Source organism: Lethenteron reissneri, chromosome 3 (assembly GCF_015708825.2).
Source record: "Lethenteron reissneri isolate LAM-NWPU_2019-01 chromosome 3, ASM1570882v1, whole genome shotgun sequence".
Taxonomy (NCBI): domain Eukaryota; kingdom Metazoa; phylum Chordata; class Hyperoartia; order Petromyzontiformes; family Petromyzontidae; genus Lethenteron; species Lethenteron reissneri.
Genome location: NC_083781.1, coordinates 4,529,036 through 4,546,153, shown reverse-complemented (window position 1 = coordinate 4,546,153; position 17,118 = coordinate 4,529,036). Strand labels below are relative to the sequence as shown.

The 17,118-nt window shown below is 46.6% G+C and overlaps 1 protein-coding gene across 4 annotated transcripts in view; it reads left to right on the top strand.

Moving 5' to 3' along the window:
- The first annotated feature begins 562 nt into the window (after nt 1-562).
- Nucleotides 563-17,118, top strand: part of LOC133345308 (caskin-2-like) — a 418,730-nt gene continuing 402,174 nt past the window's right edge. For 3 of the 4 annotated variants that reach the window (XM_061555995.1, XM_061555985.1, XM_061555959.1), the window contains exon 1: nt 563-1,462. In XM_061555995.1, the coding sequence (XP_061411979.1) occupies nt 1,369-1,462 (94 nt within the window). In that variant the 5' untranslated portion in view covers nt 563-1,368. The remainder of the gene's footprint in view (nt 1,463-17,118) is intronic. The other variant, XM_061555976.1, reaches the window with a different exon arrangement.

Sequence of the window (17,118 nt, the reverse complement as noted above, 5' to 3'; positions counted from 1 at the left end):
ACGCTCAATCACACACACACACACTCCATCACACACACACACACTCCATCACACACACACACACTCCATCACACACACACACACACTCCATCACACACACACACGCTCAATCACACACACACACACTCCATCACACACACACACGCTCAATCACACACACGCACGCTCCATCACACACACGCACGCTCCATCACACACACACGCACGCACGCTCCATCACACACACACACGCTCTATCACACACACGCACGCTCCATCACACACACGCACGCTCCATCACACACACACGCACGCACGCTCCATCACACACACACACTCCATCACACACACACACACGCTCAATCACACACACACACGCACGCTCCATCACACACGCACGCACGCTCCATCACACACACACACGCGCACGCTCCATCACACACACACACGCGCACGTGCGTTTCAGACGCACATCACAGAGGCGTATCGTGACTCCCCCTCCCCTGTGCACTCATTGGACGCTTACTTTGCTCTCTGGGCTTTCGTGTCGGCACCCCCCTCCAAGCACAACGAGCACGGTCGCTCGCTCGCTCACACACTCTCTCACACACACACACGCTCGCTCACACACTCTCACACACTCACACGCTCGCTCCTCACACTCTCACAAACACACACGCGCGCACAGGCAGAGGCGGGCAGTCCCCGCTGGTCTGCCAAAAGCTCTCCGTGCCTACGGAGGTGTGTGGGTGGATGAACACGAAGAAAGGAGAAGCGGCAGTGGCTTTTTTTGGGGGGAGTCGCGTTGGCAGCGGGAGTTGTACTGTTGTAGAATCACACACGCGCACGCACACACAGACGACAGCGACACAGGCGCCACGGGAAGACGGAGCGGCAAGAATTGAAATCGGAATCGGTTTGGAGGAGCAGGCAAGCGGCTTAAGCCCGGTCGCTTAGCGGCAACCGGTTTGGGTGTTGTGGGTTTGTGGCCCCAGGCAGTATATACAACAACCCCTTATACCGTGTGGCGACTGTCTAGGACGACGGGCGGTGCGGCGACAACGTCAATTAGAAATCTGCCTACGTTTAAAGGGACACGCGGTACGACGCGCTTTGAGAGAGGGACTTGAAAAGCACCGTGAGACGAGGACGAAGATGCGTGCGTCTCGCGTGAAAGCGAGGGATGGTGAACGTCGGCATTCCGCGATCGTTCCACTTTGCTGAGCTGTTGACAACCTCAGGAAGACATCTGCGTGGTTAGTAAAGAGTTGCCCCCCACCACCACCGCACCGCCCCAGCCTACTACCAATTAATTGGATAACATTTATTTTTTTTAAAGTAGACGGTGCGCGCACACGCACACAACCCGTACCGGGACCGCTCGTCGCAATGGGAAAAGATCAAGAGTTGATCCAGGCAGCCAAGAGCGGAGATGTGGCCGCGGTGCAGAAGATAATCAACAAGTATAAGGCCGGCAAAGCGAGTGAGTACTGACACCCCCCTCCCACCCCTCCTCCTCCTCCACACGTGGGTAAACATGCTTGGCGCGACTGCGGCGAACACGTGTGTGCCGCACGCACGGTCATCTGGGAGGTTATCATGATACGCAACATGCTTGACACGTGAGCTGGCTTTCGCGACCAATGTCATCCACGAGAGAGGTTTGTGTGTGCGTGTGTTTTCGGGTGAGATCGCGTAAATATATCAATGTGTGTCGTTAAACCCGCCACCACCCGACACAGCCAATTGGTAAGTGTTGTCACGTCAACAGAACGTGGCCAATTCGTTACTGGCACAGCAGACCACCGGTTGCGTGTCGGAGAGCCAAGCCACAACATTTACAATGCGAGTACGACGCTTCGCCAGTAGCGTCGTGTACAGATGCATTGATTGTGCATGCAGACGGACAGGCACGCAACGTATTATGCACGGATTCATTTCGCATGAAATATTTCCCGGTGGGTGAGGGAGAGGGGGACACACCCCCCCCCCTCTACCCTCATCCTTAACCCACCCTGGGGAGTTTTTCCGGAGCTCAGTCCCGGACAGCTCCCGGCTGAGTTAAAGCGCACGCACGCACTCCGCGTGTGTGTGTTGGTGGATGGCTGCAACACGCGTAGTGGTGCACGCGTACCACAACACGTGTGTGTGTGTGTGTGTTCGGTAGGGTTTCACAGGCAGTGTGCGCATGAGAAAGTGAAGTTTCGAGATTCCTGCGATGATAACTTCGCGGCGTGCGACGCTCGGTGAACATCTTCGAATCCGTTCATGTTGACAAGTTGCTCAGAATTCCCTCCTATGCGTGTATGATGCACACCACACACACACCCGCGTATCTGTGCACTCTCTGCGTTATTGACCGTCAGTGCGTGTCTCAACTCCGTTGGGCAATCGGTAGACATTTGAGATATCGCCTTGAACAGGCGACGTGAATGAATAAAGCAAAGAGGCCCTGCGTTGACAATAACAAGACTTGAATTCTGCGGGGTAATTCCCACAGATTCGTGCATACAGCGGCAGACTTTATAAGAGGCAACATTGGGCGCGCACAGTGCTATGAATAGTGTACAGTACATACCTTGAATGCACTCTGCGAACACACACAGCTGTATAACGCATCTGTGATGTGTACATATGCAGAGAGATGCATAATTGCTGCTTGTGTTTTAACGGGGGCTGTGCGATTGTGTCGATTCCCGTGCGTTATCGCGTTAATGACGCGTGGTGTTCGGCATGCTGTCCGACGTTTCGCTCCACGTGTTGGGAGCTACTTCAGGGAGCTGACGTTCCTGAAGGACACATCGGAGAGCTATACGCATACTTTACACACACACACACACACCTTATATATATACACACACACACCTTATTACACACACCTTATATATATACACACACACCTTATATATATATACACACCTTATATATACACGCATACACCTTATACACACACTTACACACAAACCTTATATACACACACCTTATACACACATACCTTATACACACACCTTATACACACATACCTTATACACACACACCGTATACACAAACATACACCTTATACATGAACCTTATACATAGACCTTACACACATACATCTTACACACACACCTTATATACACACACCTTACACACATACACCTTACACACATACACCTTACACACACATACACCTTACACACACACATACACCTTACACACACGCACCTTACACACACACCTTACACACACACACCTTACACACACACACCTTACACACACACACCTTACACACACACACCTTACACACACACACACCTTACACACACACCTTACACACACACCTTACACACACATACACCTTACACACACACAAGCCTTACACACACACACACCTTACACACACACACCTTACACACACACACCTTACACACACACAGGCAATGGGCATGCCAGGATGCACTGCTGCGCGTACTCCCAGTACTCCCAGTACCACAATGTGCTTCAGACTCACTGCCACACGTGCTGAACGCCAGCACGCACACACGCACCAGTGTGTGTGTGTGTGCTCGGCCCAGGGTGACAGCTCAGTGGACACGTGGCTCGGGTCGGTCAGCGTTGTTGGTCCGTCGGGACATCGTGCGCGTGTCCAAACGAAAAGGTTTGTGGGCTTAATCGGCGTCTCCTTAAACTGCCCCCACATGCACCGCACACGTGGTTTGGCGATGCCGCTGCTGCCGCTCCGTTGGCAGGGGGCACGATTTACGATGACAAAAATGAACACATTTGGTCAATAACACTGGCAAGGGACCTTTCTGATAGCGTGATTTTTTTTCAACGTGCAAATGAAGGAGGGCCCATTGCCCAAAACGTCGTTTATTGCATACGCGACATATTGCACGGTGGGATTTTTGGTGTATTACCTCGCTATGCAGTGTGAAGACTGCAACACGTTGTTTATGTTCAACAATTGCTTGGTTCGTGCCTTGACAATCACGCACATCGATAGCGCCGCTGTGTTCTCACAAAACTGAATATATCACAGTCGTTAGGCTGTCAACGTGGACACGGCGGCATGAATGGAGGACTAACGTGGAGGCGTACATACACACACGGATGGATGCACACACACACAACGTGGAGGTGAATGTTGATGGTTGCACTCACTCACCGTGCCATGCTGATGTTATAGCTGCCCGGCGGTCGTTCTCACCGTGTCCTGTCATGTTTAGCTGCCCCCTCCTGTTTGAAGGTTCTTTGGGATTTCGTTCATACGTGGTAGGTTGTGTTTCATCGCTTCCGAAACGCAAGACAAGCACCTTACCGAGCCAACCGCAGACAATTTTACTATTCCATGCGTCTCGCTGTGCTGCTAGCATCACGGTTAATAACGCTGTCTCCTTGTACGTCTGCTGCGCAGATTTTGTTGGGACGGCTCGTAGAGGGATGATGTCTGTGCCAGGGTACTGAGCCGTTATCTCAGAATTTAGGGGATTAAATTAGACTTTCAAAAGCGACAGAATGACGATGGGCTCATTCCGGTTTTAGCGGAGCCCAACACTGATGGATAAAATGTAAACATTGTGTGCCACTATATGGGCTCATTACCATTCTGTGAACTGACGTGCATGCCGCATAGGACACTGCCCGGCTAACTAAGACAATACACGTTGAAATAACTCACTTCAGAAGTAGTTTTGCGGTGTCATCTTCCAGGGCTGTTGACTGGCTGTTAACTCGACATGCCTGCATCACGACACGACTGTTATGACGCAATTGTAATTTGAAATTAAATACACACTTGCGTTTGCTCTGCTCCAGAGAAGGGTAATTGCCTTAAATATCAACATACTTATATATTTTGACACACGGCAGTGTAAATGACAAATGTGGTGAGCGATATTTATTTTTAATGTAAGAAAAACATGTTTTTGCGTGTACTGTATGGGCCTCTTCACCAAAATGCAAATGGTTAAATAAAGAAAGCAGCCTTAGTTTATGCACACACACACACAAACACATTCTCAGAAGCATTATTAGCAGTGTTGTTTTTGAAAGACAAAGCAATGTATTGGCTGCCAGGGTCGTGTGAATGTTGCTGACAATTATCGTGCAGCTCTTCTGGGATTGCAACCACTTTTCTGGAGGAGCCAGGGAGCAGAAGGATGGTGGAGAAAAAGATAAGTTAGGAGCCATAAATGCTTCAGAGATATCAAGATTATTCCACAGGACATTTTTTTCCAAAGCCACGTTAAAATTTGCATCTTGATGAAGGGAATTATAAGTACGATTTGTTTGACGGATTATATAGCACACCGATTTCCCCTGTATTTTAAAGCAAAAGTTATCAATCGGTCGGCGTGTGTGTATGTGACCAGATTCGTGTAACTTCATTGACACCTTGTACAAGTTTGTGATGTATCTCACATTGAGGTATTTTCCTCTTGCTTACACACTCCGATTAAGTCCGATGTGTTTTTGGGGGAAGTTTGGGTAATGTAAACGTACATGTAGAGCCATATATGCATGTATTATTATTTTTACTTAATTATATTTTTCGACATAATACTGCATTACCAGTTTTTGAGATCAGCATCTAAGATAGATTCAATTTACAGTTGTGATTTATTGTAATCTGATTGAAAAGGCCATGTGGAGCACATGCTTCTGAAGGTGTTAAGTAATCATGTTGCGGATTATTGTGCCTGGGCTTGTCGTGTTATGATGCTCACACTTAATGGTAAACAACATCAAGATGCACGATGCGTGTATGCATGTTGAACTTCTTCCGCACTCTACGTAGCCAACCGTGCCATTCAAAAGAAATTCTTTTCAATCGAGATGATTTAAAAGTGCATCGCTCCAAGTGGCTTCGGAATATCGGAAGGAAGAGAGTTCCAGACGGCTACAGAAGTGCATCTGAAAGTGCGATGGCTAGCCAAGAGTCGCTGCTGCGAGGATAACCGCAGTTTGCGTGATGGTTTATGATCCTTGTATACAAGGTGGGGTTTTTAATTCGTTTGGCTACTTGCTCTGACCATGTTTTGTTGTTATCAAACTCCAGACCATGGATCCCCTCCGTCCCATCGCTGTCATTTTCATCATTCAGCAGATGATCTCTGTGTGCAGCTGTTCATTGCCAATTAGTTTACCCCAAGGTGTGCTAAGGCAAACGGAATCTTAGAACACACCCATAATCCTTTGCAAGCTCCAATCAATGTAACGCTCACGCAAGCGCACAGCAGCCTGATCCAGCTGCAAGCTCAGATGCAAAAAGTATTGGCCAGCAGCAGAGAAGCAAGGCAACTGCAGTCATTAGCGCAGTGCAATCTTCTTCTCATTTACTAATCCACTGCTGGATGAGAGCTTCCCGATGCTGTGCGGGTCGCGGGGGGCTATTTGACCGAATTTCACCACGCTGGTCAGTGCAGCTTGGTGAGGTAGGTGGGGGCATATACATGGGAGCAAAGTAGGGTACGATACAGCAGAACCCCTCTTAACGACAGTAATCGGTTCCACGAAACCGGCCGTTAAGTGAATTGGTCGTTAAGCGAGTATAGGAAATACACGTTAAAGGCTTAATTCGTTCCGATAGCACGAAAGTTACCCTTTTTCACCCCATAAACGTACTTTATCATATTTAAACAATGGATGTTAATACATGAAGAGACTAACAACATTTTAAACACACGTTAAAAGAAACATGGTTAATCAATGCATCGATTAATATTTACTGTACCTACAACAGCCCGTCGTTAATATGGGAATGGTCGGTAAGCGGACACATTGGGCTCTATGCAGGGCCGTCGTTTAGCGATTAGTTGTTAATAGCGGTGGTCGTTAAGAGGCGTTCTACTCTACACTACGATACACTACACTACGATACACTACACTACTATATACACTACACTACTATACACTACGCATTGGGCTGTATGGAGGCCCGTCGTTAAGCGTTGAGTCGTTAACAGGGGTGGTCGTTGAGAGGGGTTCGATTGTATTAGATTTTATCGTGCTATACCCTGCTACCCGGGACATAGCCCTGCAGAAGTAAAGCTTTGCCATTCTAATGTCGCTGTGGTACCTTCGGAATGTTGTGCAAAAGAGCACAATATACAAATTTATAAAAAGGAACTGGCACCACTTTCAAAGAGGCTTTCAAACAAGCTGACACTGTCCAGCAAATGAGTTGCTCCACCAAATGATTTTCAAGGCAATGGGGAGACCCGAAGATGAATCGAGGTGGACTATGTTTCGAGGACTTTTGAAAAGTGAACCAGCAATAGCTATTAAATATGCCCAGTAGAGAGGGCACGTAACTTATTAAAAAAAAATATTTGTACGGATTGGAATGAGGTCACTGGAAATGAAAAAGCAGTCGTGTATAGTACAGAGTGTCCACAATGTCCTGCTGCTACCCCCCCGCCCCCCCCCATCTTATAAGATCACGTGCTCGAATACGATCGAAATGTACCAACATTCAGGCCAGGTGACTCGGTGGAAGAGCGAGCGGCTCGCAATGGGAAGGTTGTGAGTTCAAATCCTGGTTGGCGGTGGCCAATGTCTAAGACTAGGTTTTACCCATTCTGGCAATAAGACACGTGTCAAGATATTGTTTTATATTTTTATTATTTTATTATTTCCCTTCTACGTGACTTTACCGAAAGAACCAAGAATATGAATCCCTGCAGTGACGAAAGCTTTAAAGAAAAATTTAGGTGTCAAGATGTTAAAACGCCAAACTGAAACCTTTTGCAAGGAATCATGTTATTCTGCATTAACCATATATATACATGTGGTGAATATGCAAATAAAAAATATGCTCTGGTAGTAATATACATTGTCTTTGAAACTGTTTGGTCCTCACCAGAGACAGCTTTCTTTAGAGCCTAGTCTCAAACAGTGTTAGACCAGAGGACGCCAAAAGGCGAACAGCACAAAGACAATGCACTATCAGGACATCTGTTTTATTGCCAGAAAGGCTAAAACTTATATTTTGATACTGGCAAGGGAGGGCCCATGATACATACTGGTATATTACCTACTCTTTGCCTCACACGGAGAGACCCATAGTTTGTTGTCCTTCCCCCGCACCTCCGAGTAGCACGGTTGCCTACGTGCGGTGCGAAAGAAGTTCAACGTACATACATCATCCCTCTGAGGTTGATGTTGTTGTTTTTTTGCACCTGACATTAACTGCAAGTTTATTTTGTCTAACCAGGTGAGAACTCAAGAGAGACCAGGATGAGTTTAATTTTATTAGTATGCCGTTAGGGGGGCGATGCTTGCGATGCGCAAACCCAATTGGGTAATCTACATGAAATTTATTGGAAATAAAACAAAATTTGCCAAATCTGGACCACGACATCGGCACACAATGGCCGATTCTTGTGAATGACGTCAGGGGATCTTTAATGTCCACTGCGAAGCATACGGCACAGAGTATTATCAAGGTTTTAATATAGTTCACGCCGCAGTATTAATCGGGGCAGCCACTGGATTTGAACCGTGAACCTTTAGCAACAAGTTGCGAGTTCGCTACCGCTGGGCCACGTTATAGTCCTAGGAGGTTATGAACACTCTGAACAGTACTGGGTTGTGTTCAAACAATCTTATTTATATTTTTCTCATGTATTTGCACATTTTTTATGATACCCATTTCAGTCTTGTACTGTATTTAGTACAGCAAATCTGTATATATTTATACAGTAGAGTTACTGGCAATATAGAGTGTATGTGTGGGCATGTGCAATGAAGTTCAACCTAATTTCCTTTACAATCTGTTAAATGCCTGTTGAGGAGCAGTATCATTCCAATTAATTTGAATTCATTACCCTTTATTTAACCAAATGAGTTCCCTTTGAGATTTGTTATCTTTCACGCGAGGGAAATCTGCTTCCTTATTGATACATAGAGGCAGCTGTCGCGATTTCTTTTTTAAACAAATTAGTCGCGCAATATTACTGCGTGATTAAAATGCAGGATCACGGGCTGTGTGGTTGACGAGCATTGGCCTACTCTCGTGAAGGATGTCACAGAAGCTAGATTACTCATGAAAGCATTACTTTATCAATCTATCGATCGCATCATGAACCATGTTAAAAAGAGCCAGTGGCTTGGAGAGGTCTTAATCCAGCAGTGCATTGACAAAGGACGTGTCGCTAGTTCTCGTGATGTTATGACTTAACTGCCCTTTGAGCCTTGCTAGTAAATGCATGAGCATGTCATTAAAAGCTCCACTTGATGACATGTTTTTAATGTAAGGCAGATAGGTATATTATTGCTCCATGTACGGGAGGAGCATTACAGGGTACTTGAAACATACATGATTTAGATATGGTTTTCGCAATATGGCATACAAATTTGGAGCAATCGGACAACATCGGCTTGGTAGTTACCTATTTATGAAAGCCGCCAAGAGAAACTTAGCGCAATGCATGTTTCCCGTCACGGACAGAGGGAGAAAAATATTTGCTTCCTGTGCTCTGTCACTTTGTGGCAGACGGCACACAAATGTGATGCAGCAAACTGTATGACCGCGAGACGCTCGCTGAGTCTCTAAACACAGCTCTGGATCGTCAAAGTCAACATCAAAGTGCCTGTGTGCTCTTTCAAACACTGGACCTGCATTGCTAGGGTTCTGAGGCAGTGGTAGAAATACCACATTCCTCTGGTGGAAAATATTTTTTCAATGGAACAACCACTTGTTGTTGGAGTTCCCGGAAACTGGGTCTATTCTGTGTGGCCGCTCGTGATGACTAAGATTGATGATGATGAATAAGATTAACGATGATTACATACTCAGCCAGTGATGATCCTGAATTGAACTTATAAACTGACTGCTATGCCAGTTGAGCCAGCCCACCAAATGATAAGTTCATTTAATGCGCACGTGGCAATCCTCTGCTCGCATACAAAAATTATGGATTATTGACAAATGTGGTCTCAAATGAACCTGAATGACCATTGCAAATTCATAGGAACAATATTGATCGGTTGACCTTTGAGTAATGGCTTTTTTAAAATGAGAATGTAAGGAATTAACCATCTCAACAATGACAACAAATTCCTTCGTGTAGCAAAATGTAATAAATCACTTGATTCATATTTATAGTTAGTTAGCCACAGTACTTGATGTCCATTATGTTTCGATTTAAAGCTTTCGTGACTGCAGGGATTCATCTTCTTGGTTCTTTCGGTAAAGTCACGTAGAAGGGAAGTAATAAAATAATAAAAATAAAACATAATAAAACAATTCTCACGACGTTTCGGCCACAACGCAAGCAGCCGTCCTCAGGTGAAAACCAGGTCCGTCGAGGCGACAGAGTCTGAATGAAACAGCACACGAGCTTGGAGCATATATCTAAGCTGGGCGCATTGACAAAGGAATTTGCATATCAAAAGGAATTTAGCATATTTATGGGAAATGCAGGAATGTGATTAGTACTGCATATGCATGTGCATTATGCAGGATTAACAGCATCAAAGGGAGCTGCAGTTACTGCTGCTGCAGCAGTTGCTGCTGCTGCAGTTGCTGCTGCTGCTGCAGTTGCTGCTGCTGCTGCACTTGCTGCTGCTGCTGCACTTGCTGCTGCTGCTGCACTTGCTGCTGCTGCTGCACTTGCTGCTGCTGCTGCACTTGCTGCTGCTGCTGCTGCACTTGCTGCTGCTGCTGCACTTGCTGCTGCTGCTGCACTTGCTGCTGCTGCTGCACTTGCTGCTGCTGCTGCTGCAGTTGCTGCCTTATCCATTTTAATATAACACTATGTATTATTCTACCCACCCTAATGTGTATCATACTGCTATATGTTTACTGTACAATTACGACACCATACATTACTCTGCACACTGCACCATGCCAGTGAGTGGAACGCGGTCTGAAAGTCACCGTAAACGTGAACACAATCAGTTAAGATCCGAAATGGTTTATTACGTCCTTCCAATGATTGCTAAGCCAGAATCCATCTTCTCGGTTGAAATTGTCTCTGTGTTTGTATATGTGGATCGCCTCATGAACGAATCTCTCATGATAGCCAGATGGCTTTCAGAGAACCTCTGTCTTGGAGAAGTCAATGTCATGTGAGCCCACTGAATTGTAACAGTGATCTGCCACGGCTGAGGTGTTTGTCCATTATGTATGTTTCCCGTGTCGGGATGGCCCTTGTGTGCATACACACCACATCATGCCAAACCACACCTGCATTGTGGGGAGTGCGTGAGTCAGAGTTTTACATCTTACCGCGGCTAAGGTCAGCGGCGAGTGATAGCTGAACTGGTCCTGGATCTCCCCTAGGTTAACTCGGCCTTAAATGAGTACGTGGTATATGGTACTATTAATGTCAACTTTAGCACTTGGGAGACAAAGGCCATTGAGTTGACCACACCACCACCTCCTTGTTGCGCTGTGCTAGCCTCAACAATCAGTAGGGCTACATGCCAGATTTAGTTTTGCTTCGCATATAAAATGATTTTATTTATTCCCCATGATTGCAGTGTGCCAATTAGGCATTTTGTGATTATTCCCCCTCGAGCAATTTGAATTATTTTCACATTACGATTACATAATTTGCGTATTTTTGCGTGACGTTCTTATCATGCCATCTGTATTAATGTCACGGCATGTTTCAGCCTTAACCCCACATTTCCCCTTCTCTGAATTTCGCCGAATAAAAAATTGCCGACGGACAAGATACCGATTACGGAACGGCGGCCCAAGGAATGCGCTTGAGATGGAATGGCCACGTGCGCTCGCTGTGACGCAGGGGATTTCGCGGTGGGCGGTTGGCGGGGAGACGACCCTTGGAGATGCGATCGCCACGTCAGGGTTTTTCACCGTTCGATCGGACTCGTGTTGGCCGGGCCGATGCAGAGTCGTTATTTGTGCCTGGATCGATGCAGCCTCTCCTCCTGGTCGGGTCACGGGGGGCTTCCGTGAGCGACGCACTCTTGACTACTTGTGATTCTGCATTGTTAATTATTGCGACAAGTGTTAATTATTGTGCAAGCTACCCAAGTGCGGTCATCGCGGTTGCTGCTGAGCGTAGGCGCCCCCCCAAGGGGTCCAAAAACGCCAGCCACAGACAGCACCATTCAAAGAGATAGAGCTGCTTCGTTAATTGAGCAAGGTTATTGTTGCAGTAACTTGGGGAAGAGAGACGCCGGGAGGGGAAGGGGCGGAACGAGAGAGGCCGTTGTTGACCTCACGGTGTCGGTGGGTTGCGCAGAGGAGAGGAATTCGTGAAATTAGCAAAGGTTAATATGACACCACAATTCCGTCAAAAAAAACTTAAATAACAGTGTAAATCATTAATTAGCCGTACAAATCGAAGCCGAGCACGTGTAATGTTCTACTCATTGATCAATTTACCGCTACGCTGCCAGATTCAACAGGGCAGTGACACAGCACCCCATGGGCTGCATAATGAATTGCATTGCGGGCCTTAAAAAAAAAGTGTTTGATTGTCCCATGTGTTTAAATTAGAGTTGACGTGCGAGATTTTCATGTAGAATACCAAAGTAAATACGATGCGCAGTATGGTGTGTTTGTGTGTTGATTAGTTGCGGTCGTGCAGTGGTTGGCGCCACGCTATGAACCCGGCAGCATGGGTTCAATTCCCGCTCAAAAAGTGATGATTATTTGAACCGGTCCTGGGCCTCCCCTAGGTTGACTCAGCCTGAAATGAGTACCTTGTGCAGTGTGTAGTCATCGCCACTGGGGAGACAGATGCGGCCAGGTGTGACGCTGGCCACCCACTCCCTCATATGCTGTGCCGGCCTTACCCCAACAGTTTGCTAAGGCTTCATGGGGGACCTTTGTCTTATTGTTTGCAGGCACAGATGTGCGGTTATGGAATCGCTATGCTTGTGACAAGAATGGTGCCATTTAAATGTTGAGTCTTGAATTGTGAACTCTCGCTTCATGCTGTATGTGATATTCCCACCCACCAGGCAACTCGGAATCAGAATATTTATTGAGACTGGTGCACATTGGAGGTAGTCAAGCCAGTTGGCTACCGCTGTCGTGCTTGCCTCACACAATGCGTTGGTTTTCTATGGACAATCAGACTTCCTCCCAAATGCAGTTCTACTCGAAGATAAAGGATGCTGCTCCCAGCATCCCAAGCTGTGCAGTCAGCTTTGAACAGTGCCTGGGAGACTCACTGAATCACGTGTAGGTAAATGTGTGAAATCCCTGCATGACCGAGTCGTCTGTGCTCTCTCAAGCGGCATGACGCGCCTATTCACAAGCGCACGACGCACGCGTCGAATTTCACACGTAAGGAAATCAATGCCGGTTTTCAATTCGTACGTGTCTGTATATAACGGGCACAAGTCACCCCTGCGGCCACTTTGGGGCGCTACCATTCAACGCAATGTGAAGGAAAAATTATCCTTCAATTGATTCGCAACACCTGAATCGAGGGGGGGGGGGGGGGAATGAATTGTTCTACCCATAATTTTTTTAGCCGAAGGAGCTTTGTGAGGGCAAATAGCAAAATTTCCAGACATTGAATAATAATGAAGTTAATAGTTATTAGAAAAGATTGACCGAGACCCATTGTCTATATTTGCTTGAAAACCCGCACCTCCCCGTTGTTCTTCCCTTGCACCTCCGGTTAACGCTGTTTACGCATGGTGCGAAAGAAGTTCAGTTCAGTTTATTTATTAGGTATAGCCCTGTGAGTTATTCGGCTCTTGAATCGGATGCAACCGCAATAAACAAAAACACGAACAAGAGACATCTTAAAGTGACTCCGTGCAACAGAAAAATCCAGGAAAAAACAGCAAAGTCTTCCAGAAAAAGCGCCGTATATCAACGCTGTGTGCCAAAATCCCAGTGGGATGCAAGTCAAACAATAACAACCATGAGAGAATTTAGATTAAAGTCATCAGTCTAACTCTGTACAACAACAAACAAATATGGCTAATCCAAAACGTTTTATAAATCACCAAAATAAAGCTCTAAAAACAACGTAACAGTGATCATAGGAACTGTGATTCAAATTTAACAATACACGATATACATAACATGTACGACCAAACTTTGCAGCCATAGCTGGCAGCATGAGTCACTCCATAACAGCAGGAGTATCAACATACATACGTACATTTCGATTTAAAGCTTTCGTAACTGCAGGGATTCATCTTCTTGGTTCTTTCGGTAAAGTCACGTAGAATGGAAATAATAAAATAATAAAAATAAAACATTATAAAATAATTCTCACGACGTTTCGGCCAGAACAGGTCTGTCGATAAGACAGAGTCTGTCTTATCGACAGACCTGTTCTTCACCTGAGGACGGCTGCTTGCGTTGTGGCCGAAACGTCGTGAGAATTATTTAATTATGTTGTATTTTTATTATTTTATTATTTCTATTCTACGTGACTTTACCGAAAGAACCAAGAAGATACATACGTACACTCAAAATATACAGGTTTCCTGCGAAGCTGCCCGAGTGCTTGGATACAGACGCATCGCTGCATCGTTACAGTCCTCTCTCCAGCCACCTCCCATGTATGGCATCCTCTTATGTAACGGTTCATTCTCCTGGAAATGTAAAGGATGCGGATGGGAACGGTCGCATCTCTCCGTGCGGTTAATAAGCGACGGCACGGGGCTCTGCCCGCTGAGATGACGGTCATTAGCGCTTGGATGTTTTACCGCAAAAACACACATTTGGTGGAATACGCTACTCTTTCATTTAAATAAGCGCAATGCATCGAGAGTAGTGGCCAACGCTAGTGGCGGGCGTCCCAAGAGGCGAGGGACGACCGAGAAAGAGATGGACCGATGGGGGGGGGGGGGGCATTAGAATGGAGAGGGAATGACGTTGAAACATCCGCAGCAGATGGGATGTGACGACGATGATGTTATCAACAGTGGTGGGCTGCCGCTGACGCCGCCAGAATTTATTGGACCCAGCGGCCTCCGTGAAGGGGTTGGGTGGGAAGAGAGAGAAGGACTGTACATTAATTGGGTTCTCTTAAATTGGCTTCAGGCGGTACACATATCATCACCTGCATTGGGGGTAGCTGTGTGGCTTTTTCGCTTTCTAATCGAGTAAAACTGCTCTCATATGATTTGATGCGAGGGCAACGGGGGGGTGCATCCTATTATCCGCGGTTATCCGCACAAATTACTCCTCGCGTCTTCACTGTGAAGCAAGAATAAGCTCAGCCGCTTTAGTCGGTAATGGCTCGGATATCGGAAAACCATTGTCGAGCAGACAATAGGATTTTGGGTGTATCGATTCCAGGATGCGGGTTTTAGGGGTTACAGATAATGGGAGCTTCACTGCATCGCACTCAGCCCCGTGTAAGTGCTTTGAGCCAGCAGTGCGAGCAGCCTAGGTTACCATGTCAGCCCACCGACCCAAGACTACACAGCAGGTGTGTTCAGGCTTCTAGCGCCCTTGATGATGCCTGGCTTGTGAACACACCATTACACGGGGGTGTGTTTTTGTCCGTATTAACGTGTTTTGTGTTTGAGTATGTTGTGTTATTTTATGAAAGGAAAAAAAACCTGTGACTGCAGAAAGCCAAGTTGACATCACTTTGTCGTCTAGCTCTTTCGGTGAGCACACTCGCGACCAGGGTCGTCATGGTGTGGCGATGACTAAAATTATGATTACGATTTCAGGAGGGGCCTGCCAAGCTTTCACAGTAGTGTGGCGCGACTTAAATTTATTTGTTTATTTAAAGCTTTCATGACTGCAGGGATTCATATTATTGGTTCTTTCGGTAAAGTCACGTAGAAGGGAAATAATAACATAATAAAAATACGAAACAATACAATTCTCACGACGTTTCGACTGCAACACAAGCAATCATCATCAGGTGTGAAATCCACAGCAAGAAATGTGAAAAAAGTGGCGTTTTTTTCTTTATTTATTTAGCCACTGATTTCACACGTGGCTTTCACACAGCTAGGGCACCAGGTACGCAAGGGAAATAAATACATGGTTACGTATGTGTGTCGATGTTACTGCGAGTGGATGTCAGCCCACGTAGCCACAGAGCCACGTGACAGCCTCCTCCTCCTGCAGCACGTGCAGGGCAACCAGTGAGCCTGATGGACTTCACAGCCCGAGACCACTGCGCCATGGTCGTGATGATTGCTTCGTATATTCCAGTGGAGTCATTTGCAGTTGGTTTGGCAAATCCTGGACCGTGACGCTGGCACAAAACGGCACCAGTCTTTTGCGAATGCCGTTACGGGATTATTGTGATGCAGACGGCACATGCTATTTGTACGGCTAATGCGCACAAGACGGTATTAATGAGGTAGGGTGACGGCTGGAGTTGAACCGTGAAACCCGCACAACATACGGCGAATGCGCCGATGTGAGGCTACTTCGCCGCTCCGTGTTTCATTCCACAACAATGCACCTCGCAGTTTGTGCATCGCAACGAGCGGGAAATGTGCGGGCACAGCAGCTTCTTGTTGAGTGACCTAAACATATGTCGATGACAATTGATGTTGCGATAACCGTCATGTTAGTGCAGTTTAAGTTTGTATCGTATCGTGAAACATTTGATCGCGGCTACCCTACTACGCACAACTACCATAGACTGCTTTGGTTAACAAAGGAGTTACCAACTCGGAACTTTTTTTCCAATTTTGTGCAGCTGTTTATTGCAGGCTTATTATGTGTTTTGTTCTCCCACCGACAGATAGCCGGGTGAGAAATCTTATCAAAGGTATGCTCATGGACCTTGAGACAAGGATAGGTGCAAACAAATAATAAAACTCCAAAACAAAGCACAATTAGCACTTGTAAAACGCGCATTGCTGATTTTCTGCGGTTGTGCACGCTATTCAAGTGGGCATGGCGTTCGCAGGCCGGATCGGACGCCAGTTTGTGGAATTGGTGACTTGGGAAATGGACGTACATTCAAATTAGTCATAAATTACGGTACACTATTAAAGATTCCGCCATTTGAAACGGTGTTTATTCAGGTGGTTACGGATCGGTGCTGTCATTCGGGGGGCGGAAGCGTGGGTGGCGCAGTGGTTAACGCACCTGAAGGACCGAGGTTCGATTCCCAGCCACGGCCATCATCGGTGGCGAACGATGACAGAATCGGTTTTGGGCTCCACAGGCCGGCGTGGGGAAGTATGGTCACGCAAACCCCCCACACCCCAACGCAGCGTCGTCGA